We start from the raw sequence: 27855 nt of genomic DNA, 5'->3' as shown, positions 1-27855 counted from the left end.
TTCAGTTTCCAATATAGGAAGATCATCATCTTACATAAGACCTGGAAGGCAGCTTTATTTAAGAGGAAAATAAAACTTCTTAGCAAATTAAAATATTCTGCTCACTTTCTGCCACAAGGTATTTCTGAGCTCTCATTTCTGATCTTTTTGTGCTTCCTCCCCTGCCAGAAATAAATTCCATCTTCACTTCCCCGACCAAATATCTGTCCAAATCTCGATCAGATGTCATTCTTCTACATGCCTTTCTTGGTGGCCACTTTGCTCCCCACAAAGCTGACTGCTCCTTTCTCTGTGCTTCCTTTCTACCTTAGATTCACATCTTTCTTTGCACTTTAGGATACTGTTGTAACCAATTTTTAACTGAGCATCTCCCATGTGAACATGTGATGTTTTTGAAGGTAGTCTCCCTATCTTATACATCTTCCCCCCTCCCCTCCACCCCAGCAGAGACCCTGGCACATGGTAGAAATGAAGTTGCTCTGTGACCCCCATGGACTGTAGCTTACAAGGCTCCTCTGTCCATGGAATTTTCCAGGCAAGAGTACTGGAGTGGGTTGCCATTTCCTTCTCCAGGGGATCTTCCCGACCCAGGGATCGAACCTGGGTCTCCAGTATTGCAGGCAGACACTTCACCATCTGAGCTACCAGGGAGGCCATGGCAGGTCAGCCTTATTCCTTGGACTGACTTTTTCAGCAATTAGAGTATATTTTGAGCCTAACTTTAAAATTAGGAAGTTTGTTGCCAAACAGTAAAGAAATTTCTTAACACTTTGATGAGGTAAAAATAAGGATTAACATGTTTGTGACTGGCATTACTATGGCAAGACAGCATAGATAACCCTGTCCTGGTCTGCAGGTCCTGAACACTGCACTGTCTGGTTCCCCAATTACAGCTGTAAAAAAGCAGCTCCAGTCATTTCTCCAAGCAAATCTTAGGAGCAAACAAGTCCACATAAGGCCTCTGTCTCTGATGTAACTAAAATGGAGGAAAATGGACTATTGAAAGGGACCCTCTACTTTTTTAGACAAGACAAATGATGGGAGGAAGGAAAGCACTATGTTTTAAAAGGACTTAAGTCTTCTAGGTTTCTGTTGGCCTCTCATGCTCTTCCTGTTTGGAGAGTAAGCTCTAACCACTTGAGTTACCTAAGAGGTTTGGTAAAGATCAATCAGTCTTTCTCTAAGAGACTTGGCCACTGATACTACATCCACCGCCAAGGAGAATACCTAAACCATGCGTGTATCCTGCATTGGCACCATCATTGAGAACAGGCTTGGGAACAGGTTTTGTTGCCACTTCCTTCTTTGTCCTTCATTTAGTAAATAGGCCTCTTTGTGTCCGTGTTAGTCGCTCAGTCAATGTCCCACTCTTGGTGACCCCATGGAGTCCGTCAGCTTTCTTTGTCCATGGGAAACACACTGGAGTGGGTTGCCATTCCCTCCTCCAGGGGATCTTCCCAACCCAGGCATCGAAGCCAGGCTTCCTGCATTGCAGACAGATGCTTTACTGTCTGAGCCAATTGGGTGGATTAGGAAAAATATTTTCTGTAACTCTGTTCTTAAGGTTCATTCAGAAAGAACCATCCAGAACAGGAATATAACTCATTGTTGTCCTTTGAAACACAGGGTCAAGAGGGAGTGCAGGTCCTTAAGGAGTGTGGAACAAAACCACTTGAACAGTACTGGACTGCCTCTGAACTTCCATATACTAGAGGACTGATCATTCACATGGTTTAATCCACCGTCAGTCTGGCTCTCAGTTGCAGCCAGGTTATTCTGGTTGTTTCCAAGAACTCTGTAATAGGAAACTTCATATGAGATACATAGCATTAGAGTCTAATGATGAGACCAAACTAATTTCCTGTTTATTATTTAGAGGCAGAGGTGCTCTGTTTGAGAAATACCAATCCATTAAAGTCACATTTTAAGACATTTACTTTAAATATCTAGCATATAATAAATGGATTTAGATAAGTGCTAATGATACAAAAATTTTAGAATGTTTTTACCTAAAACTTACTGAAAGGTTTTGTCTGAAGAATTCTTATCTATACACAAGTATAAGTGTGGGAGAGAGATTCCTGGTTACCATGAAATCTGTATTCTATTTCTAAAGGATTCTGACTTGTCTTTATGTATTTTAAAAATCTTTTATTTATTGTATTTTTGGCCACGTTATGCAACTTGTGGGATCTTAGTTCTCTAATCAGGGACAGAGCCCTGGCCCCCAGCATTGCAAGCATGGTGTCCTAACCACTGGATCGATAGGGAACTGTCCTGACTTATCTTTAAAACAAAGTACTTCACTTAAAATATTTCAACAAATTCTTAATAACTGGCAACATCTACATGTTTTAATGTTTGAATACTTACAAAGAACATTATTACAGTTACAGAATCACATTTTTACCAAACACAGATTGTATTTCTGATTTTTTCTCTGTTAAAATTTATTACTTTTTAGATGCCTTTTTTAAACGCTAACTTTAAAGAGTGAAGTTTCTCCCTCAGAAATAAAAATCTGAACAATTACTGAATTTTTAATACATACTTTTATAGGACTTCAAAAGCAAATTGTAATTCAAACCAATACCTTTAGAAGAAAAGTTACAAACTCAGTTTAATTTCAAAGGTTTTCATAAGGTAGAGAATGCAGGCCATGTTTTATATTGAATAAACACAACTATTGTATAATAAATACAAAATAAAAAGACAGTGGTAACACTATCATCAAGGGGGAAACAGTATATTAACTTTAATCTAAAAGGCTGCTTCCTGTATCTGTCTTGGTGTTAGCTGAGTATTCTCTATTGATTTTATTTACAGAAGGAATCTCTGTAGTCAGATTTATCTTTCACTTTCATGCCCCCACATGGGAAGTCGTAGGTGAATATCTGTAGGAATACAATTTATTGTCTGCTCCTCCACTCAGAAGTAACTGCATAAAGCGAGAGGGGAAAAAACAAACACAGAAGTAAATACAATTATTTCATATGATAGCTAAACCTAAACTATTAAACTATCAGTAGATATTCTGATTACAGAAAGAATTACAGATAAGCAATTAACTTGCATTGACAGTTAATACTCAGATGGGCCAGTTGCATCAAATTTCACTACTATAGCACACACACACACACACATATATACACAGTATATTAAAACTTTAAAAGTGATGATTTTAATTTGGCTAAGGCATAATATGCTATCATACTTTCTATGAAGCTTTTGCTAAGGAATCTAATAAAATTAAAAGTCTGAAGGGTAATATAGTTTTACCTATTTAAGAAAAGTATGTAAAGAACAGCACATTAATTGTTTATAGATAAGTGGGTATTATAGATTTTTCAAATAGCCCTAGGACCTGTATTTAGAAAGAGTTCTTAGGCAATAAAATAACTAAATTGTAATTAAGTACATTTTATAATATAGCCATATTATGTAATATTTTTCTAAGTAGGAAATACTTTGACACAATTAATCTGAAGCAGCAAGTTTACAGACTTAAAAATTTTATTAAAAATACTCTTGAGAAAAAAAACTGCTTCGAAATATTCAAATTTTTCTACTCCTAATAGTAAAGGATACTTTTTTCTTCTTTAAATGATGAGGTTTTATGAGTATTAACTTAGAATACAGAATTATAAATATCAGGTACATTGAAACTAATAACTGTGAATACAAAAATAAATTTATTCTAATAATATAGTTTCCTCTCTATCAAATAACTGATAAATTCTTACCCCTGAGTCTGTCCAGTCTACACTCAGAACTTTGTCTTCATGAGCAGCCAGATCATAGAGAGGAGCCTTACAACTAAAGATGAAAATATTAATGTTATATGCATTTCATAGTATTAAACAAATATATGTGCATAATCACTTACACACTTCTGAAAATTTTAGTTTGCCATCCTTGTCCCAATAACCACTTAATCTTAAAATTCTGAGTGTTTTCTTGACTGTCTCTCCCTGTATCATTAACAGATTATGGGTTTGGTTACTGCTTCTCCATTCTACTTGTAGAAATATGTAAATAAATTATTTATACATTCTCTTGGAGGCCCTTTGCATATATTATTATTGTACCCTAACTAAAGAAAGGAATCTGTAAATTTTTATCTTTAAAAAGTATATATTTTATTTAATTTCCTATTAACCTAATTTCTAATTTGATCAGTTTCATTCATTTAGGCCACTTGCCTTCCAATTCTGTGTCATATTTATATTAAGGCTCAGGATTCCTTTTTGCTATTTTATGTAACGAGGTGAGAAAGATGGATTTCATAAACTTGTGTATTTTTTTTTTTTTTTTGGCAAAAGATAAAACTATCACAAATTCATCCAGAATGCAAAAGATAACATATTGAGAAAATTCCTTTGATCCTGGCCTTCCTTTTTGATACCAATTATGTATCATTTCAGGGCATATGACCAAGAACATGTTTTTCACCGTTCTGCTTTTGGATAGTTATTTCAGTGTTCATTTTCTTTGTATTTAACAGGCAATTGATATACTTCTTTTATTAATCATAAACAGGAATTACCTTCTGGTATCCCACAGCTTAACCATGTTATCTAAAGAACCAGAAATGAGCTGCTGTTCATGGGTAGGAGACCACTTTACTGATGTTACCCAACCTGTATGTGAGGTTAGGGACAGCGACACCAAAGAACCATCTGAACAAAACAAAACAAATAACGATGATTAAATTTTAGGAAAGAGAAGTAGGCAGAACACCTCCCTCGCCCCCCACATCAAATTTCTAGAAAATTATCTTTCAAAGGTCCGTCTCATCAAGGCTATGGTTTTTCCAGTGGTCATGTATGGATGTGAAAGTAGGACTGTGAAGAAAGCTGAGCAGTGAAGAATTGATGCTTTTGAACTGTGGTGTTGGAAAAGACTCTTGAGAGTCCGTTGGACTGCAAGGAGATCCAACCAGTCCATCCTAAAGGAGATCAGTCCTGGGTGTTCTTTGGAAGGACTGATGCTAAAGCTGAAACTCCCAATACTTTGGCCACCTCATGCAAAGAGTTGACTCATTGGAAAAGACTCTGATGCTGGGAGGGCTTGGGGGCAGGAGGAGAAGGGGACGACAGAGGATGACATGGCTGGATGGCATCACTGACTTGATGGACATGAGTTTGAGTGAACTCCGGGAGTTGGTGATGGACAGGGAGGCCTGGTGTGCTGCGATTCATGGGGTTGCAAAGAGTTGGACACGACTGAGCGACTGAACTGAACTGATCTGTCATATTCAGCTCTAGTGAGAAGAGACATTGATGTTATTCACCCATGTTTTCTCCTGGAGATTTACATCACTCACCTTTAGTTCGGGGATCCCACAGTCTGATATGCCTATCTGTACTTCCAGATGCTAAACGTTTACAAAGTGGAGAATAGGAGATACAATTAAACACTTTATTTCCTGTCTGGGAAGGGAAAAAAAAAAGGAAAGAACATGTAACCAGAGTAGGCTAAAAGTGATCATCTCCTAGAAGTTTACCACTTAAAAGCTCAAAGTTAAAATAAGTAAAATTTTTTTTTTAAAAAAAAGCTCTATCAGAGAAGCACTGAATTTAAAGCTCAAAGTTAAAATAAGTAATTTTTTTTGTTTTAAAAAAGCTCAATCAGAGAAGCACTGAATTTGTAAGTCTTACCAAAGTTGACTTTAGACTGCCAGACTCAACATCCCATACTTTAATTGTGTGGTCCCAAGACGCACTGCAGATTTCTTCAGCATCTGACCACAGAACTGAGGAAATGGCTTCCTTGTGGCCAGAGAGGGTCACAATGGGAGTCTAGAAATGAAAAGACACCCAAAAGGGAAAGCATTTTCAGTTCAGAGTGATCAAAAAATGACAGTAGCTATTACTTCTGAAACCCATACGCCAGATATTTTGCCAGGTGTGGTGGCCCTCCTGTCCTGCCCTATTTCATCTTTACAGCAACCCTCTAAGGGACACTTCAGTTGAGGAAGATAACTTGCTCAAGGTCATGCTGCTTAAAGATGGCAGATTTGAGTTTGAACCCAAATACTACTCCAAAATTTGTAGTCTTTCCACAAGACTCTGTTGCTACTCCATCTGCTCTACTTTTCATTTTCAGGAATATTAATATTGACACTAAAGTTTCCCTGTTGACAAACATGTCACATGTAGAAGCTAGGAGAAAAAGCCCTGGGGGCAGAAAGATGTAGGTTTGAGTTAACGTGCTGCCATTTTCTACATGACTCTTCCAGGTTTATTAATTTCAATAAGTTATTCTCACCGCCTCATTTCTTCAGCATCCAATCTTTAAATAATGTCCCTGGTTCATTTATTAAAACTCCAAAATCTCTAACGTCCCTCTCAAATTAAAATCCTCAAACTGGGTAAGGTGTCTGTATTAAACACAAGGAAAATGTAAAAGAAAGAGGGAAAGGGCTCTGAAATGAGGGATAGTCAATCTACTTTTTTTAACTCTGTTACATTTCACTTCCTTACATGTTAAGGGAATTACACCAGATTAGACATCAGCAAAGTTTTTTGATAAAGGTCCAGAAAGAAAAAAATTTTTAGCCTTTCCAGGCCATATACAGTCTCTTTTGCATATTCCTCTTTGTTTTTAAAGCCTGTTAAAAATGTAAAAATCCCTCAGCTCTCTATAGCACAAAAATAGGCCAGAGTGAGAGCTCCTGTTGGGCTGTTATTTGCCACCTCCTGAACCAAATGATCTCTAAAATCTCTTTTCCAGTTCTAAAAGTTTCCTGAAAGTAATAAAGCAACCTGATAGAGAAGCGAGGAACAGAGCAGCCTCTGTTGTGATCCAAAACAAAAGTAAGGTAACATAGAGATAATCAGAGATTCAGTAAAATGATGGGTAGACTTAAATGAATAAGCAATTCCATTCCTAGGTATGGAATTGGAATTGAAAAATGAAGACTTTTCAAGAAAAATGGAAACTTAGGTTCATACAAAAAACTGCCCACAAGTGTTTTAGCAGTTTTATTCATAACTGTCAAACCAGTAACAACCCAAATATCCTTCAACTGGTGAATGATTAAACCAACTGTTGTACAATATATCCATAAAATAGAATGTTACCCAGAATTTGAAAGGAATAAACCATGACATGGGGGCTTCCCTGGTGGCTCAGATGGTAAAGAATCTGCCTGCAATGTGGGAGACTTGGGTTCGATCCCTTGGCTGGGAAGATCTCTTGGAGGAGGGCATGGCAACCTGCTCCAGTAGTCTTGCCTAGAGAATCCGTATGGACAGAGTAAGCTGGCGGACTACAGTCCATGGGGTTGCAAAGAGTTGGACACTACTGAGCGACAAGGCACAGCACAAACCATGATATACCCAATAACTTGGATGAATCTTTGTTGTTCCCCTCAAATACATTATGTGGGGAAAAAAAAACCCTTGATAAGAAAGGCTACATACTGTGTGATCCTACTTATATGATATTCTAGAAAAATTCTAGGAATGAAGATTAGTAGTCGTTAAGAGTATATAAATATAAAAAGTTGACTACAAATGGGCAGCATGAGTTTTAGGGGATGGCAAACTGTTCCATATCTTGAATATGTATTAGTTACATATTATACCTATTTACCAAAACTCAAAAGCTATACACCAAAAAGAGTGAATTTTCTTGTTTTTGTTGTTTAGTCGCTAAGTTGTATCTGACTCTGCGAACGCATGGACTGTAGCCTGCCAGGCTCCTCTATCTATGGGATTTCTCAAGCAAGAATACTGAAATGGATTGTCATTTTCATCACCAGGGGATCTTCCTGACCCAGGGACTGAACTAGTGCCTCCTGCATTGGCAGGCAGATTCTTCACCGCTGAGCCAGCAAGGATGTAAATTTTTTTAAAAATAGGTAGAAAAGTCAACTTTGGCACTGTTAACTGCAAACAAACTTCAGTAGAATGGAAGTGAAAGTGACTCAGTTGTGTCTGACTCTTTGCAACCCCATGGCCTACACAGTCCATGGAATTCTCCAGGCCAGAATACTGGAGTGGGTAGCCTTTCCCTTCTCCAGGGGATCTTCCCAACCCAGGGACTGAGCCCAGGTCTATTATTATTATTCTACTATTCAGTAGAATAATACTGGAGAAAAGCCATTTTGAGAAAAAATGTAGAGAAAACCCTATCGTATGTTAATGTATTAATATGAAACAAATGACCATTAAGTGAACTGACTGAGAGTGTTATTCATGTTAAGAGAAGTCAAATACTAGACAGAAATCTAGAGAGAAGACAACTATTTTTGAAATTTGTCTTATTTTAGTCTTCATAACCCAACTTTTCCTATTATTTCTGATTTTCACTTCAAATAGCTCTTCTACTTTTTCTCTGCATTCACAATTTGGCTAACTGGTACAAAAGTCCTAGCTTTTTGGCCTCTCTTAGCTTTTGACATGCCTTCTTCAGTAAGCTTAATCATTTCCAGCTTTTGATTTAAAATGTGAGACATGAGACACTGCCTTTCCCTTCAACACCCAGAGTCCACTGTGGGGTTTTTAACTGGGCTGATTTCAATACTGTTGAATCTCAGGAATAGGGAGGCCCAAGGAGGGAGACAGAAATGGGGGAGCGGCTTGTCGGTGGAGCAGTCAGGACATAGACATTTTCTAAGTTCACTGTCTTACAGAGGCATGGTTCATGGCACGCCAAAGCAATTGCAATGGTAACGTCAAAGACCACTGATCAGGACTTCCCTGGCGATGCAGTGCATAGCAATTTCCCTGCCAATGCAGGAGACGTGGGTTTGACCCCTAGTCCGGGAAGATTCCACATGCTGCAGAACAGCTAAGCCCATGCACCACAACTACTGAGCCTGCGTGCTGCGACTACTGAAGCCTGTTCACCTACAGCCTGTGCTCCACAACAGGAGAAGCCCCTGCAGGCACAATCAAGAGTAGCCCTCTGCTCGTCGCAGCTAGAGAAAACCTGCTCAGCAACAAAGACCCAGGGTAACCATAAATAAATAAATAAAATTCTATAATAAAAAAAGATCACAGATCACAATAATAATTTAAAAGTCTGAGGATTTCTCATGGTGGTCCAGTGGTTAAGGACAGTGGAGGACAGGAAAGCCTGGCATGCTGCAGTCCATGAGGTTGCAAAGAGTCAGGCATGACTGACTGACTGAGCAACCAGGGGTTAAGACGCTGCACTTCCAATGCAGGGGTTGCAGATTGGATCCCTGGTGGGGGAACTAGGATCTCACATGCTGCTTGGTGCAGCCAAAAATAAACACATTAATTTTTAAAAACATGTCTGAGATATTGTGAGATTTATTGATATCAAAGTGTGACACAGACACGAAGTGAATGAATACTGTTAGAAATATACCAACAAACCTGCCTGATACATAATTGCCACAAAGCTTCAATTTATAAAAAACATATTATCTGCAAAGTGCAATAAAACTGAGATATGCCCGTATATATGAAGTATAAAACTAGATGAAACTAATCTAAGTGATAGAAGAGTGATCACTTTCAGGAAGCTACTGATTTCAAGGGAGCCTAGGGAGAGTCTTCTAGGAGGTGTTGGTAATTCTTATGTTTTGCTTTGGATAGTGATTACTTGAGTATACACAACTAAAAATTCATTGAGCTGCATGCTTCACTATATGTATGCCAACCTTTAATTAATATAAAGATTTTTAAAAAGCTACCTTAGGAGTAAAGAATTTTGATAATTCAAGAAGTCTTTTTCTACTCAAGACATATTCTGTAAAGGTTGATCAGGTATATGCATCAATAAATTGCCACTGGCACATTATCCAATTGATAAGGCATTTATAGCTTTAATTTGTCCTATGAGAAAAATGATAAGGAAGCTGAGTTGCGAATCATTCCACTTGCAATTCAGCAGTCTGTGTTTAAATGTATAAATTGTAAATCACTACTTCCAATTGAAAACAGTAAGTACTATTATTTATTGCAGTCTACTTGAGTTTGATGAATTATTTGTGATCATACTTTATTCCTCATTTTCAACAACTTTATAAGCTATCTTTTTATTGGTGACTATAAGAATTAAGGTGCAAATGTGTACCTAATTCACTGCATATCCATTAAAGCTGTGAGATAATGAAAGAAAAAAATATGATTTCCTACATCTGACTCAGTATTGTTCCTCTCATTAAGTATATTAATTCAGGTCAGATCATAATAAATATCCTTCTAAAGGAACAGAGCAAATATGAACGAACTTTCTGAGTGTAATTTAATTCAAAACTTCAGAACTCTTGATTTCTAGTGATTTAGGAGATGTACTAGAATTATATCTTTGATGTATGAAACATTATTATTACTACTTTTAAAATTGAAGTATAGTTGATTTACAATGGTTGTTAGTTTCTGGTATATAACAAAGTGATTCAGTTACATATTCTTTTCCATTATAGTTTATTACAAGATACTGAATGTAGTTTCCTGTCCTATACAGTTAAGACCTTGTTGTTATATACAGTAGTCGGTATCAGCTAATCCTAAACTCCTAACCTGTCCCCAACCACCACCTTTTCCCTTTTGGTAACCATAATTTTTTTTATGTCTGTGAAACATTATCATTAAACAGTTAGGTAATGAGATACTTACTTTGTGTAAGTTCTAACAAAAGATCTTACTTTAAAATTCATCATGAGATCAAATAAAATAGCTAAATAACCTACCAACCTGTAAGCCTAGCTTTTTGTTGTTGTTTAGTTGCCAAGTCGTGTCCAACTCTTTACAACCCCAAGGACTACAGCACGGCAGGTCTCCCTGTCCCTCACTATCTCCCGGAGTTTGCCCAAGTTCACGTGCATTGAATCAGTAATGCCATCCAGCTATCTCATTCTCTGTTGCTGTCTTCTCCTTCTGCCTTCAATCTTTCCTAGCATCAGGGTTTTTTCCAATGAGTTGGCTGTTTGCATCAGGTGGCCAAACTATTGGAACTTCAGCTTCAGCATCAGTCCTTCCAATGAGTATTCAGGGTTGATTTAAGATTGGTTTGATCTCCTTGCTGTCCATGGTACTTTCAAGAGTCTTCTCCAGAACCACAGTTCGAAAGCATCAATTCTTCAACCTTCCTTATGGTCCAGCTCTCATGTTCGTATATGACTACTGGAAAGACCATAGCCTTGACTATATGGACCCTTATCGGCAAAGTGATATCTTGGCTTTTTAACACACTGTCTACGTTTGTCATAGCTTTCCTGCCAAGAAGCAACCATCTTCTAATTTCATGGCTATAGGCACCATCTGCAGTGATTTTAGAGCTCAAGAAGAGGAAATCTGTCACTGCTTCCACATTTTCCCCTTCTGTTTGCCATGAACTGATGGGAATGGATGCCACAATCTCAGTTTTTTAATACTGAGTTTTAAGCCGGCTTTTTCAGTCTCTTCCTTCACCCTCATCAAGAGGCTCTTTAGTTCCTCTTTGCTTTCTGCCATTAGAGTGGTATCATCCACATATCTGAGGTTGTTGATATTTCTCCCAGCAATCTCGATTCCAGCTTGTAACTCATCCAGCCCGGCAATTTGCACGATGTGCTCTGCATGTAAGTTAAATAGACAGGGTGACAATAAATAGTTTTGTTGTACTCCTTTCTCAATCCTGAACCAGTCATTTGTTCCATACAAGAATCTGTTACTTCTTGACCCACATACAGGTTTCTCAGGAGACAGGTAAGATGGTCTGTTACCATCTCGTTAAGAATTTCCCACAGTTTATTGTGATCCACACTGTCAGAGGCTTTAGTGTAGTCTATAAACAGAGGTAGATATTTTTCTGGAATTCCCTTGCTTTCTCAATGATCCAGCAAATGTTGGCAATTTGATCTCTGAGGTCCCTCTGCCTTTTCTAAACACAGCTTGAACACCTGAAGCTCTCAGTTCACGTACTGCTAAAGCCTAGCTTGAAGGATTCTGAGTATAATCTTACTAGCATGGGAGATGAGTGCAATTTTACAATAGTTTGAACATTCTTTAGTATTGCCTTTCTTGGGAATTGGGATGAGGATTGACCTATTCCAGTCCTGTGGCCATTGCTGGGTTTTCCAAATTTCCTGACACACTGAGTGCAGCACTTTTATAGCATCATTTTTTAGGATTTTAAATAGCTCTGCTGGAATTCCATTACTTGCACTAGCTTTATTGGCAGTAGTGCTTCCTAAGGCCCACTTGATTTCACACTCTAGAATATCTGGCTGTAGGTGAATGACCACACCCTCGTGGTTATCAGGGTTATTAAGATCTTTTTTGTACAGTTCTTCTGTGTGTTCTGGAGAAGGAAATGGCAGTCCACTCCAGTACTATTGCCTGGAAAATCCCATGGACAGAGGAGCCTGGTAGGCTACAGTCCATGGGGTCGCAAAGAGTCGGACACAACTGAGCGACTTCACTTTCACTTTCTGTGTTCTTGTCATCTCTTCTTGATGCCTTATGCTTCTATTAGGTCTTTACCACTTGTGTCCTTTATTGTGCCCATGCCCATCTTTGGATGAAATGTTACTTTGATATTTCCAGTTTTCTTGAAGAGATCTCTAATTGTTCCCCTTCTGTTGTTTTCCTCTATTTCTTTGCACTGTTCATTGAAAAAGGCCTTCTTGCCTCTGCTGTTCTCTGGAACTCTGCATTTAGTTGGGTGTAACTTTCCCTTTCTCCCTTGCTTTTTTGCTTCTCTTCTTTCCCCTGCTATACACAACCACTTTGCCTTCTTACATTTTTCTTTGGGATGGTTTTGTTTGCTGCCTCCTGTACAATATTATGAACTTCTGGCCACAGTTCTTCAGGCACTCTGTTTACGAGATCTGTTCCCCGGAATAAAGTGATGAGGCATGCCGTGCAGGGCCATCCAAGACAGACAGGTCATACTGGAGAGTTGTGACAAAATGTGACCCACTGAAGGAGGTTGTATACTTCCCGTGAGAACCTCATGAACAGTGTAAAAAGCTGAATGCCATTATATTCAGTGACTCAAAATGCAGCAGTTTCATAATAAAAATTTAGTAATCTACCGAAAGTCTAATTATGGTTGAAGGACCAAGACAAAAGGAAACTAAGTACAGTAAAGTACCGTCAGTTCTCACGAATACTTACCCTTGTTAGTCCCAACTGCTCTGTTTTCTGTTTCTTTCTTGGTCGATTTGTGGATTCTTCCATTTCATCTTCTTCATCTGTAGGAACTATATCATAGAGAACTAGATATGATAAGTTTAAAATTTAAAGTAAATATTAATTACAGACAATCTCAAAGGATTCTTATATTTCTGGGCATATACTTCATGTTATCTCAACTGGTTAGGGATGAATATTTTTTTTTATTTTGGTTAATGGAAAATCCTATCTAAAAACAATACACTGGTTACCAATCTTCCAAAAGGAGAAAGCAAAAAATAAAGTACATTAAAATCCTAAATTCTAACCAGTTTTGTATCTTATAAAGATTATCATTATCTACCTTCATCAGTTTACCAAATCTATGAAAAGTTGCTACTTTAGTTGTAGGAGAGTTTTGACAAGAGTGTATTTATATAAAGGGAATGATATGGTAAATAAACACGTTAAAAGGACATACATTCCAGCCGTCTTTATTTTTCTTGACTATTTCACTTTTATTTTTACTGCATTAAAAAAAATTAATTTTATGTATTTATTTTTGGCTGTGCTGGGTCTTCACTGCTGCATGACCTTTTCTCTAGTTGCAGCGAGCGGAGGCTACTCTCTGGTTGCAGTGCCAGACTCTAGGGTGTGCGGGCTTCATAAGTTGCAGCCCCTGGGCTCTAGAGCACAGGCTCAATAGTTGTGATCCATGGGCTTAGTTGCTCTGCAGCATGTGGAATCTTCCCAGATCAGGGATCAAACCCACGTATCTCCTGCACTGGCAGGTGGATTCTTTACCACTGAGCCATATGGGAAGACCTATTTCACTTTTCTATCAATAAATTAAAAGTGTTTCATAGTTTTTTTTAAAAAACTTTGTTATTCAGCATTTGGCTAGGTAGGAAACCCAGATAAACAAACCATAGAGTTTAATGTTTTGTAACTGTTTGTAAATGTCATGTGCTTTTCCCAGAATGACTATAAGCATCTTAAGGGTAACTGTTCATTTATATGTCATCTACCCAGCACTATCAAAAAGTATTTCACAAAAGGAAAAATTCCTCCATAAACGTTTTGCCTCAAAACTGCTTGTTTTAATGAATTTTGGGAAAAAAATAAACTATTTTAGGTTTGTATTTCCTGCCATCTTACACATAGTTATTTAAAACTGTTTAGGCTTTTCTTGATTATCTTCCCCTCCCCACTTCTACTCTGTGAACTGAATTTAGGGTGGGGATGGCAGTTTAGTCTCCAAGTCGTGTCTGACTCTTGCGACCCCATGGACTATAGCCCGCCAAGCTCCTCTGTCCATGGCATTCTCCGGGCAAGGATACTAGAATGGGTTGCCATTTCCTTCTCCAGGGAATCTTCCTGACCCAGGAATTGAACCTGGGTCTCCTTCATTGCAGGAAGATTCTTTACCAACTGAGCTATGAAGGAAATTGTACAGTAGTAATAGAGCAACTTCCTCAAAAGTTAGCAGAGGTATTCTGTTAACCTGGGCAATAAATAGTTCTGTACTACTATTCTTTAAAACGTATGTGGGTTTTTCCCCTTCTTTTCTTCCAGAAGTGTCTTCTTACTATTATCAAGGAACCTTCCTTGAGCCCCCCTTTCCCTCTAATTGTTCCTTCTATTTTTTCAAAGTAAGAAAGTTCAGTAAAATTGTATTAAAAAATTATTTAAACTAAGCCAACTTAACTAAGAAATTTCTCTAATACTAAAGTATCAATATGACTCAGAAGATTAGTTATTTCCAGGTTTCTGAATGAGGGAACTCTGAGAACTAAGGCAGTTAAGTCCCACTGCACCAGATGTGTTACTGATACGTGCTGACACCCAATAAATAAGGGAGTGGTGGGGCAGAAAGACAGAAAGTACTCATTTTTCTCTCTACTATAGGACTTTGTTTTGGGCTTCCCAGGTGGCAATAGTGGTAAAGAACCCACCTGCCAATGCTGGAGATGTAAGAGACTTGGGTTTGATCCCTGGGTCAGGAAGATCCCCTGCAGGAGGGCATGACAACCCACTCCAGTATTCTTGCCTGGAGAATCCCATTTGCATTCTGGCAGGCTACAGTCCATGGGTACAAAGAGTCGGACACGACTGAAGCGGCTTAGCACGCATATAGTACTTTGTGACCCAAAAGCCATGGTCCAATTTTTACGGCAAATTATGGGCTAAAAAAGTCTTTTTTTACATTGTAATTATTAAAATACCACTAATAAGAGAAAGTAGAGGAAATATTTCAGTTACCTGTAGACCAAATCTTTAGCATCTTATCCCAGGAGCCACTGCAAAACTAAAAAAATGAAGGGAAAAACAGGATGAAATATAATCCATCATATTATTTGCCTTTTTTTACCCTGCTATTTAACTTGAAACCTTTACTTTGCCATGAAATCCTTACGACTATGGCATCATCTTTCTGCTTGTCTTCCTAGTCTCTGGGAAGTTGTATCCTGAATCTCACGGCAGTTTAAAGAACTACCATTCTTACGGGGCCTGTACCCTGGTCACGGTTGCTTAGATCAGGGTGGGCCACTGACCGACGCTGTGCTAATAAGTCTCTTCCTCCTTCAGAGCCTGTTTTGGGAATACTTGTGTTCTAGAGAGTTGAAGTTATTCGTTTCCCAGAGACAGTACAAGGTGTAAAACCTGGGAATACTGAAGGCTAGGTTTTATTGCCACGTAGGGAAACCAGTTTGAGGTGAGAAAATGAAGTCAATATGGGGAGACGAGAAGGAGGAGGTGTGCCACATGCAAGCTTCTACTCCACTGGTTTGAAAACGATCATCACCCTGCTCATGATGTGATTCATCACTCCTTCCTTAGATCTTTTAAGCTAAAAAATTTCAGGATGAGTTTCTCTCTCTTATAGCCAAGAGACAGGGAACAGTTAATTCACTTAAAAGTTCGACTCAACAACATGTAAACCTTCATTATGGCTCAGAATGAATACACATCAATCTTTGAATGCAGAAATGTCCTCTATTATGCTAACTGGCAAAGAACTATTGAAGAAACAGTCTTAAATCTAGAATACTTAATTGTGATTTGGAGAATTTTCAGATGAAGAGTTTATAACCCCTCTTAAGTAAAAACTGTGTTGCCCTCATGGTTTGTTTTAACTTTTACCATTCTGTCATGATACAGAGTAGATCAGCAATAATTGTAAAACAACCTCGATGAACACCAACTCTAGTGTATGCCAAGCCTTAGGTGATCAGCTAGACATTTTCAACTGATGACAGCACTATGAGTAGTTGAAGGACTGAAAATGGAAGGTTACACAAAGAAATTACTTGTTTACCTGAGTTCTTAAAATTTCTGCAGTTTATATAAAATTCCAAACCAAAGATACCTAGAGTGAGGGAATGACTCTTGATATGTCTAATCATATGAGTATTTACTTCTGGTTTGAAATCATATTCTTCATGTTATAAAAGTAGGCCAATCACAGTGACTTTATGAAGAAAAGAACTTACTTGCACAAGAATCTCAAATTCTAACTGAACACAGTACTACTAACACAATAGCTACTTACTCTGGTTCCTGTGCTGTCCACAGCTATGGAATCCACGCTGCCAGCATGGCCCCTGCAGCAGTGCAGAGCCTTCCCCTTGTTCCTTTCCACATTCCACTCCCATAAGAGAATAGTCTGATCCATAGAGGCACTCAGTAGTAGACAAGACAAACTGTCTTAAGAAAGGAAAACACAAGAAACAAATTAGTACAAAAATTTTACAGTGTTCTGAAACGAAAGAAGTAAGTTTTTTTGTGGTTGTTGAGACAGATGTTAAAAAGGTAAAAGACCTCATATAGCCACCTTTGGAAAAAAAGCTAGCTTATGGTAAAAAGGGAAGATTCTTCAAAAATACTAGAGGGACTTCCTTACTGGTCCAGTGTGTTAAAACCCTGCAGTTCCACTGCAGGGGGTGCAGGTTTGATCCCTGGTCAGAGAACTAAGATCCTGAATGCCATGTGGAGCAGGCAAAAAAAAAAAACTATAAAAAAGATATGCATTTAGCTCACTCACTATTAACTTGAAAATGTATATTACAAGACATAATTTTAGGATTCACTTCTACTGATTCATGGATTTTTAGAAAATATGTCTTTTCTTAAACACTGTGTATTTTAAAGTCCCCATAATAACTAAGGCATGAGACATTTCCTATCCTGTCCCAATTCTGCCCCAGCATTGAAAATGGCTTATTTCCAATTCCTTATCTAGGATTCCTCTCAGTTTAGGCAGAGTCCTAACCTTTTTTCACCCAGGCCACATCTTTTACAACATCTGTATGTCCCACAATTGTCATTATTGATTTTCCTTCCAAGGACCAGATGCGAGAAGTCTTGTCATAAGAACCAGTCAAGATCCTATGAGGAGAAAAAAAAAAAAAGTCCTATGAAATACAAAAAGCACCTTTTTCAAACCCTGAAATCAATTTTATTTCTAAAGCAATGATAAAGTAAACTTTGCAAATTATATTTTCTAACCTTTAATATAAATATTAAGACTTCAAAACACACTAGAATAAATCAGAAGATGTTACATTTGGCTTTTCCCCCTCCTAAAAATAAAAATATAATTGGCAAACCATAAATATCATTTTTACTATTGTTGTAAAATACTACCACTCCCAGGGAAGCTAAGCAAATTGTTTGAAAAGCCTAATAGTCCTTTGTGTTTAACCAGTGAAAACGATTAAATAGAAAACCAGCAGAACCATTTAAAGTAAAAAGTAAAACCAATAAAAACATAACTATGTAATAACTCTGGGGAGACATTCATTGAATGCAGACTCCTACTACGATCCATTATTGATGTGTTTTTCTACAAGTGAGGCCAGTAGGGTTTTGCTCTAAACCCAGTCACACCTTCTGATTCTAATCTGCTCTTTTCAGCCCTAAAATAGCATGACCTGCATCTTCAGGGTAGTAGGTTAGCAGATCTGTGGCTAGAAAAGGTTTTTATATGAAACAAGTTATATTCTTAATCTTAAAAGCAACATAATCAAATAAATGCCCTAAGAGACACAACATATTTGGAAGATAAGTGTCACTATGACATCTTGAGACAGAAAAGAAAACCTATTAATAGGTATATTTCTTCTTGACTATACTAAATTTAAAGGTCTTTGGCATGGTGACAAGATATATATGTGTGTGTGTATATATATATAAATTACTTTCACAAAGAACAGGCAATCAAAGAAAAATATTCACATATTACATTTAAAACAAGAACATTCATCTGGCAATACCATTCCTCTGTCCCTTCGATTGCACTGATCCAGTCATCATGGAACATGCATTGTTCCGGCTGAGGGGCAGTGTACTTCTCCACGTACTCTAGTTCCACAACTTCTTCCTAGTCACAGAGAAAAAGCCGAAATCCATCAGGTGGTGCAGTTTTTAAATAGTACATTATGAAAATAAAGGAGCCCCAGTTTATCTCCTTCATATAATTCCTCTTCCAAATCCAAAAATTTTGGAGCCATATAGAAAGTAAAAAACTTTATTTGACCTAACAGTATGCTAAGAGTAATATTAAGAAATATTAATGATCTTGGAAAACTTATGCTTAAAGTGGAAAAAAAGAATATAAGAAACTATAAAATCATAAAGCATACAATTTAATGGGTACAGAACTTCTCTTTAAGATGATGAAAAAATTCTGGGAATGGACAATGGTGATGGTTGCATAGCATTGGGAATGTACTTAATGAATTGTACACTTAAAAATGGTTAAAAGATAAATTTTATGTATATGTTACTTACAGTTTCAAAAATTGCCACCTTAATTATACAAGCAATTATAATTTATATTTTAAATTATAAAAGCAATAATAAGGTAAGTTTGACAATTAGAGGAAGAGGGCAATCACTAAAAATCACATAAACCCAACCCACAAGCTTATATATATGTACAATCATTTTATACACCTTTACTAGTAGTAAACATTTGCTTGATGTGTTTCTTGATAACTTCACAAACATGAAGTTATCTTTCCATATTCATTTATCTGCATTCTTTGAATAATTTTCTTCTCTTAGAAGAAAAGAGAGGATTTAAAAATTGAACGTACAGAAACTGAGGTTCAAATTTTTAGGAAAAAATAATAATCAAAGGGCTCTTGGTTGCTGTAGATTCAGGTTGATTCTAAATGGAGTTTTCCTACATTATCTGGTAATACCTTCAGTAAAACAGAGCAGGTAAACATTTGAACTTACTGACGAGATGTTTTCCAGTTCCATGTGTTTGAACAAGGGCATTCGTAGAAACTGGCCCTTGATGAGGAAATCAAACTCCACATGTTTGTGGAACTCTATAGAAAATACATAATAAAATTATCAGTATTAGGACCTGAAGTGGTATTGGCAGACATAAATGAGAGACCCCAAAACAAATAGGTACCTATTGTCCCAGTGTGGCCTCCAAATTTCCCTAGACTTTCCCCATGGTACAACAGGACCATGTATTCCATATTATGTGATTTTAAAGAACAGAAATACTTTGCTTTGTTGGTATTAATATTTTTACTGTGGATAGTATAACCATTCTGAGTAAAGAAAATCTTTGTATTCTATGAAAAATCCCAAAATACACAAAAGTAGAAATAACATAATGAATCCTCATTTGAATCTTTTGTCAACTCATGGACAATCACCTGTACTCCTCCCCCCCTCTCCTGCTGGTTTACTTAAAACCAAAACTCAGAAATGATATAATTTCATCTGTAAATGCTTCAGTATGTATCTCTAAAATATAAAGACTTTTAAAAAGTCACAGTGTTAAAAATTTAAAATTATTTCTCTTAATATCATAAAGCCAGACAATGTTCGCATTTCCTTGTTTTGTGTCTTTTTACAGTGAGTTTTTTTAGAATTGACATCCAAAGTCCTCACATTATATCTGATTAATATCTTTAACAGTTCTCCATCCTTCTTTTCCTCTGCCTTTTATTTACTGAAGAAATTGGGTCTAATACTCACATTCTGGCTTTGGTTGTTTAAATCTCCAAGGTATCCCTTAACATGTTCCTCTACCACCTACACACAACCTGTAGATTAGGCAGACCTAAATGCCTGATTAGACTTTGGGTTTACTTTTGGCAAAATATTTACACACAGTATTGTTTCCTATTGTGTCACATTAGGAAGCACCCGGGGGCTTCCCAGGTGGTGCAGGTAAGTAAAGAACCTGCCTGCCAACACAGGAGACACAAGAGACATGGGTTTGATCCCGGGGTTGGGAAGATCCCTTGGAGAAGGGTATGGCAACCCACTCCAGTATTCTTGTCTGGAGAATCCCATGGACAAAGGAGTCTGGCAGTCCAAGTCCATAGGGTCACAAAGAGTCAGACACAACTGAAGCATCTTTGCATACACGCATGAAGCACGCTACTTCACTGTGACTCTTTTTACGATATTAAATTATCTCTGAGTTCAGAGGATGTCAGTCTGTTCCCATCCATCGCAATGTTCTTTGTTAGCCTTTTACCTAGTAAATGGTGTTAGTCGTTACTGATGATCAGTTCTTAAATCCATCACTTCATCTGGAGTTACGAAATGCTAAAAATTCTTCATTCTATCTGATTTATTAGCTATACTCTTTTTTAAAGAATTCCCCATCTCTCTGTCTTGTTACTATTTAAAAATCTGCATCACAGAATTAAACAGAACGAACTTACTGGTGGGAAGGGATAGTTAGAGACTTTGGGATGGACGTGTACATACTGCTATGTTTAAAATGGATAACCAACAAGGAGATACTGTACAGCACATGGAACTCTGCTCAATGTTACCTGGCAGTCTGGATGAAAGGGGAGTTTGTGGGAGAATGGATACATTTATATGTGCAGCTGAGTCTCTGCGGTTCCCCTAAAGCTATCACAACATTGTTAATTGGCTACACTCCACTACAAAATAAAGTTTTTTAAAAAAAATCTGAATCATTTACATCTTCAACTCAAAAGCAATGACAGTTATTCGATTTATACAAAAAGATACATGAATGTTCATCTACAATTTAGAAAACTATGCAAATATTTGCTTGCATGCTCAGCTGTGTCCAACTTTTACTTGGGTAACAACAAAACCATGTACTCGTATTACAAAGCCTCTATTCCAAGAAAATAATTCTTATTCTAGTTCGAAAGAGTTTTTCAGCAAGTAGGATATATGATATCTTTGAAATGTAGAAAACTAACTATTCATCAGAATCTCTATATTATATCCATGATGAAAATGATAGGAAATGCTATACGAATATCTCTGTATCAAGAACTTTCACCCTAAAAATCTTTATTCATAAATCTCAACCATCTTCTCTCCATATTGCCTTAAAAGCAGATTAAACTGATTTTTTTCCGCTAAAAACTTATTTAAAACATTTTTCAAAGTTATCATGTAGGAGAGTAATTATATAATTTATAAATTTTACCATTATAAAATGCATGCAGTATTATAGAATAATGTCCCCAAAGGGCTATAAATAACAATGTGATGTACTTTATTTAGTTAGTCATTTTGCCCTCTCCTAACTTTTCATGGTATATACCTACCGTTTTTGGCCTCCAACAATTTATTGATGATGTTACTAAGGTCAGCAATTTCAGAGGCTGCAGGTATGGAGAAGGGAACATCATCTACCGCATATCTACAAAAAGGAAATGATACATCAAATCAAGCCTACAAATATTTTAACAAATGTGCATTTATTCATTCAACAAACATTTACTGGGTATCTAATACATGCCAGACATTTTGCTACATGGGGTTAGCAAAAAATGAATTAACCTGTGGTCTCTGTACTTGAAAAGGGATTATAAATAAACAAATACAAGGAAACTGTAAGAACAATGTAAAAAGTAATACATAAAATGAGAGAACAAGGAAGCAGTAGGGTATTTCAACCAGAGAAAAGGAGGATGAGAGAGCAGAGTCTGAAAGATGTATAAAAAAAGAAAAACATTCTTACACTACACATAGAAAAGTGAGTTTTCCCTGGCTGATGTGGGGGAAGACAGAAAGAAAGGGTGCAAAAAAGCAGCACACACAAATAAAAAAGCTAAGTCATTAAACTGCCCAACCAACCTATTCCAAAGTGTTATTTTACTCTAGACAGTGACCAAGGACAAGGCTAACAAGATGTGCATGGAGTGGCTTGGATGCTGTGTGCAGTACTTTTGACTTCTTTCCTTAGGCAATGAGGAACCACTGTCTAAGTCAAATAACAAACATCATCAAAATTTTGTTTCGTTAGATCTCTCTGGGGCAGCACTGCATGACTAGATTAGAGGCACCCACAACAGGAGGCAGATCAGAAACTCTTATAAGAGAGAATGGGAGAAAATTCTTGCAAATCACATATCTGACAAGGAACATGCATCTGGAACATATAAAGAACATTTATAACTCAATAATAAAGACAACCCTATTTTTAAAACGGGCAAAGGATCAAAATAGATATTTCTCCAGAAAAGACATACCAATGACCAACAGGCACAAGAAAAGTTGTTGAGCACTATTAGTCATCAAGGAAATGCAAATCAAACAAGGAGTTATCACTTCATACCCACCAGGATGTTTACAATAAGAAAGACAGATATTAAGTGTTGGTGAGTAAATGGAGAAACACTTATTCATTGCTGGCAGGAATGTAAAATGGTACAATTGCTTTGGAAAAATCTGGCAGTTCTTCAAAAAGTTAAATATGGAATTATCACTTGACTCAGCAACTCCAGTCCTAAGTACATACCCAAGAAAAATAAACACATATGTTCACACAAAAACTTGTGCACAAATAGCTCACATTACCACTATTCTTAATAGCCCCAATAGGTGAAAATAACCTAGAAGTCCATCAACTGAACAATGAAAACAAAATGTGGTATACCCACACAATGGAGTATTATTCATCTCTAAAAAGGAATGAAGTACAACATGGACAAGCCTTGAAAAACACCATACTAAGTGAAAGGAGCCAGTCACAAAGGACCACATATTATATCATTCCATTTATAGGAAATGTTAGAGACAAAAATTGAATAAGTGTCTGCCCTGGGCTGGGGGTATTTGGAAATTTTTGGAAGGGTGGGGGGAAAATGGTAACAACAGCAAAAGAGTGATGAAAAATGTTCTAAAATTTTCTGTGGTGATGGTTGCACAATTCTACAAATATACTCAAAATTAGTTAATTGAACACTTCAAATGTGTAACATCTACTATACGTGAATTACAGCTTAATAGTTGTTACAAAAACCAAAACCAAAAACGTCTCTGTAATGTCTAAATTACAGCTTTATTTGTGCAGAATGTAAAAGAGGTTTAGGTAGAACTTACAGGGCTCATCAAATCTCTTTCTGCAGCAAAGGGAGTTGGGGGAAGAGGCTTCAAATCTTGTTAAAATGTAGATTCTAAATCAGTAGATCTGAGGTAAAGTCTGAGATTGTGCTTTTGCTAACCAGCTCCCAAGTGACGCTGGCCTTCAAACTATACTTTTTTGAGTAGTAAGGCTATGGATATATATTTATCATGTTGAAAAAAGTAAGGACTTATTTAGGTTCTCCAAAAGGTATCAAAACCTAGAAACTGAAAGTTTTGGTTTACTGTTTTCGTCAGTAAGATGGTGGTGGCGGAGGGGGAGAGAAGCATAATTGACACACTTATGTATGAACATACATGCATATGTAAATTATATGCATCAGATCAGTTCAGTCGCTGAGTTGTGTCCGACTCTTTGTGACCCCGTGGACTGCAACACACCAGGCCTCCCTGTCAATCACTAATTCTCGGAGTTTACTCAAATTCATCTCCATTCCGTTGATGATGTCATCCAACCATCTCATCCTCTGTCGTCCCTTTCTCCTCCTGCCTTCAATCTTTCTCAGCATCAGAGTTTTCAAATGAGTCAGCTCTTCGCATCAGGTGGCCAAACGATTGGAGTTTCAGCTTCAGCATCAGTCCTTCCAATGAATATTCAGGACTGATTTCCTTTAGGATGGACTGGTTGGATCTCCTTGCAGTCCAAGGGACTCTCAAGAGTCTTCTCCAACACCACAGTTCAAAAGCATCAATTCTTCGGCACTCAGCTTTCTTTATACTCCAACTCTCACATCCATACATGACTACCATATGGAAAACCCATAAGCTTGACTAGACGGACCTTTGTTGGCAAAGTAACGTCTCTGTTTTTTAATATGCTGTCTAGGTTGCTCATAACTTTTTTTCTGAGGAGTAAGTGTCTTTTAATTTCATGGCTGCAGTCACTATCTGCAGTGATTTGGGAGCCCCCAAAAATAGTCTGCCATTGTTTCCACTGTTTCCCCTTCTATTTGCCATGAAGTGATGGCAAATCTCAAAAAAATAAGAGCATGGCATCCAGTCCTATCACTTCATGGCAAATTATATGCATATACATGAATAAATCTACTTTCCCCCTTCATTTTACTGATCAGAACATATTATATAAAAGGGAGAAGAAAGAAGTTTAATTTCTAGATTTTGTTAACTTTTGGGAAAATCTAAATATATAAACAAACACATATACACACATTTGGCATTTATCCATTTATCACAGCAATTTAAATAGAGTTGCAGTTGCTCTAGTATTTCTTAAAATTTTGTGTGAATCAACAATAATCTCCATAAACCTTTTAATTAGAAAAAATACAGCAGTCATGCTATTGCATCACCATATTCCTTTAGAACTATTTAGACTAAGTATATATACTCATCTGTATTGATAACACAATTCATATATGCTGTATGCAACAGTACAAGAGGTGTGAGTATGATTTACCAGGTCAATTCATAAAACTACAAACAAAGAATAAAAAATGTAATCTTAATTGATGTGGGAGTTTTTTAGTTTTTCAATTCAGTTCAGTTTAGTTCAGTCGCTCAGTCATGTCCGACTTTTTGCGACCCCATGAATCGCAGCACGCCAGGCCTCCCTGTCCATCACCAACTCCCGGAGTTCACTCAGACTCACGTCCATTGAGTCGGTGATGCCATCCAGCTATCTCATCCTCGGTCGTCCCCTTCTCCTCCTGCCCCCAATCCCTCCCAGCATCAGAGTCTTTTCCAATGAGTCAACTCTTCGCATGAGGTGGCCAAAGTACTGGAGTTTCAGCTTTAGCATCATTCCTTCCAAAGAAATCCCAGGGCTGATCTCCTTCAGAAGGGACTGGTTGGATCTCCTTGCAGTTTTAGTTTTTAGCTGACAGTAACTTGTTAATACAACTTATATTTATTATTTATCATCAGTACCAGAAAAACTAGACAAACATTTGTTGACTCAATCAATCCAATTAGTATAACGTAGTCTCTACCATCAGGAGACTTACAATATAGCTGAAGAGACTAGGCAAACAAAAAGAAAAATTAATAGTGTAATAGCAGGTCAGGAAGCAACAGTTAGAACTGGACATGGAACAACAGACTGGTTCCAAATAGGAAAAGGAGTACGTCAAGGCTGTATATTGTCACCCTGCTTATTTTACTTATATGCAGAGTACATCATGAGAAACGCTGGACTGGAAGAAACACAAGCTGGAATCAAGATTGCCAGGAGAAATATCAATAACCTCAGATATGCAGATGACACCACCCTTATGGCAGAAAGTCAAAAGGAGCTAAAAAGCCTCTTGATGAAAGTGAAAGAGGAGAGCGAAAAAGTTGGCTTGAAGCTCAACATTCAGAAAACAAAGATCATGGCATCTGATCCCATCACTTCATGGGAAATAGATGGGGAAACAGTAGAAACAGTGTCAGACTTTATTTTTTGGGGCTCCAAAATCACTGCAGATGGTGACTGCAGCCATGAAATTAAAAGACGCTTACTCCTTGGAAGAAAAGTTATGACCAACCTAGATAGTATATTCAAAAGCAGAGACATTACTTTGCCAACTAAGGTCCGTCTAGTCAAGGCTATGGTTTTTCCTGTGGTCATGTATGGATGTGAGAGTTGGACTGTGAAGAAGGCTGAGCGCTGAAGAATTGATGCTTTTGAACTGTGGTGTTGGAGAAGACTCTTGAGAGTCCCTTGGACTGCAAGGAGATCCAACCAGTCCATTCTGAAGGAGATCAAGCCTGGGATTTCTTTGGAAGGAATGATGCTAAAGCTGAAGCTCCAGTACTTTGGACACCTCATTCGAAGAGTTGACTCATTGGAAAAGACTGTGATGCTGGGAGGGACTGGGGGCAGGAGGAGAAGAGGACGACCGAGGATGAGATGGCTGGATGGCATCACGGACTCGATGGACATGAGTCTGAGTGAACTCCGGGAGTTGGTGATGGACAGGGAGGCCTGGCGTGCTGCGATTCATGGGGTCGCAAAGAGTCGGACACGACTGAGCGACTGAACTGAATAGTGTAATATATGCCACAAAGCAGAATATAATTACGCTTCAAACGATTGCTATGTATCCGGGGACCATTTGTAAAACTGGTAAAATGTTCATATACATATAAGTATACACATACGGGTGTGTATATATGTATACACACACATATAACATGCATACGTATATGTGTAGATATATGTATATAAATACCCCAAATTATAACTGAATTGACTTCACAATCTTATCAAAAATCAGTTCTACCAACTCCCTATTGGGAGCTCCACCTTCTAGCGTGGTTTGGAAGAACATCATCTATCACCTACTTAAGAAAATGAAGTTCATGTTTTCAGACACCACCACTATCCACCAGACTCTAACGATATCGTCCGTTGTTCACTGCTCAGTTGCATAATGCACTTCATTCAGGAAGCAAACCTGAAACCCTTCAGGTCTCTCTACCCTTACAATTCAAGTTATATACAGCCTGAGAAGCTAGGCAGGAACGATGGGTGAGAAGTCCTCGCAAGGTACCGCAGAAAACGCGCTGAAGCGACGAATCCAGTCAAAAAGGGAACAGGTAAATTGACGGCAAAGACAACCAGATGCACAAGGTCACATGGAAGAGGTCCTACGAACGAATTCCGGGGGCCCGGGGCGGGGGAGGGGAGGGAGGGGGAAGGGAGAGAAAGGGAGTACGCTCACTTACTTCTTGTTGTCAGTGAAGAAGCGTGTCTGGAGCTGAGCCATGGCGTACCTAGAGAAACGTAGGAGTAACAGTCACACAATCGGCACTCTGGGCTTTCAGGACTACAAAAACGGGGATCTCAAAATGAGGCTGCACGTGTCAGAGAAAAGATGCAGTCGATCCCAGGGCTTCCGCTTTCTTTCCCCGGGCCTCAGCCAGAAGGCACCACGAGGCTGTCCTTCCTCAAGATCCAGCCCATAAACATCAACTACCTATTCCTAGAGTAGGAGTCGTCGATTAATGAGGCATAGTTTTAAAGGCGTCGGGTCTCTTCAATTTTTTTTTGTATTTTAAAAAAAAAATATATATATATATATTTAAGCTTGCGATCGATTATGGAGATAGAAAGAGGCCCGTTTCAAACCGACTTCTCTCCGTTTGAAATGTTAACAGGCTATCCTTAGTCGCGATAATTCAGACACAGCTCTTAGATACTACGACTCCCAGAAAGCAGCGCTTCTCAGATGATGTAGCCACTGGGAATTGTAGTCTTTTTTACCACGGTGCCCTCAGGCTATCTTCTCTGCATTAAACCTTCCCGATTCCAGGCAACGACCTATTATATTTCCTAGGCCTTCAGCTCTAATTTGCTAAAGTCTTTCCGGGTTTAATTTCTCAAGCATACTCCCAATCAAGACTCTCAGTCTACCTAGATTTCTCTAGG

At 37.9% G+C, this 27855-nt stretch overlaps 1 protein-coding gene across 1 annotated transcript; it reads right to left on the bottom strand.

The window, feature by feature from the left end:
* Positions 1-1842: 1842 nt before the first annotated feature.
* Positions 1843-27835, bottom strand: WDR12 (WD repeat domain 12). The gene is made up of 14 exons (XM_040228773.1): positions 27404-27835; positions 27153-27200; positions 21662-21756; positions 19329-19423; positions 18359-18465; positions 17356-17471; positions 16636-16790; positions 15345-15390; positions 13086-13171; positions 5661-5801; positions 5327-5432; positions 4547-4679; positions 3744-3816; positions 1843-2938 (listed from the first exon to the last, which is right to left on the bottom strand). The coding sequence occupies exons 2-14, from the start codon at positions 27191-27193 to the stop codon at positions 2861-2863; spliced, it is 1272 nt and encodes a 423-aa protein (XP_040084707.1). The 5' UTR covers positions 27194-27200; positions 27404-27835; the 3' UTR covers positions 1843-2860.
* Between the last annotated feature and the right edge of the window lie 20 nt (positions 27836-27855).

The sequence above is a fragment of the Oryx dammah genome, unplaced genomic scaffold (genome assembly GCF_014754425.2).
Source record: "Oryx dammah isolate SB20612 unplaced genomic scaffold, SCBI_Odam_1.1 HiC_scaffold_27, whole genome shotgun sequence".
Lineage (NCBI taxonomy): Eukaryota > Metazoa > Chordata > Mammalia > Artiodactyla > Bovidae > Oryx > Oryx dammah.
Note: the sequence above shows the minus strand (reverse complement) of the source record. Positions and strands in the feature narration are given on the sequence as shown.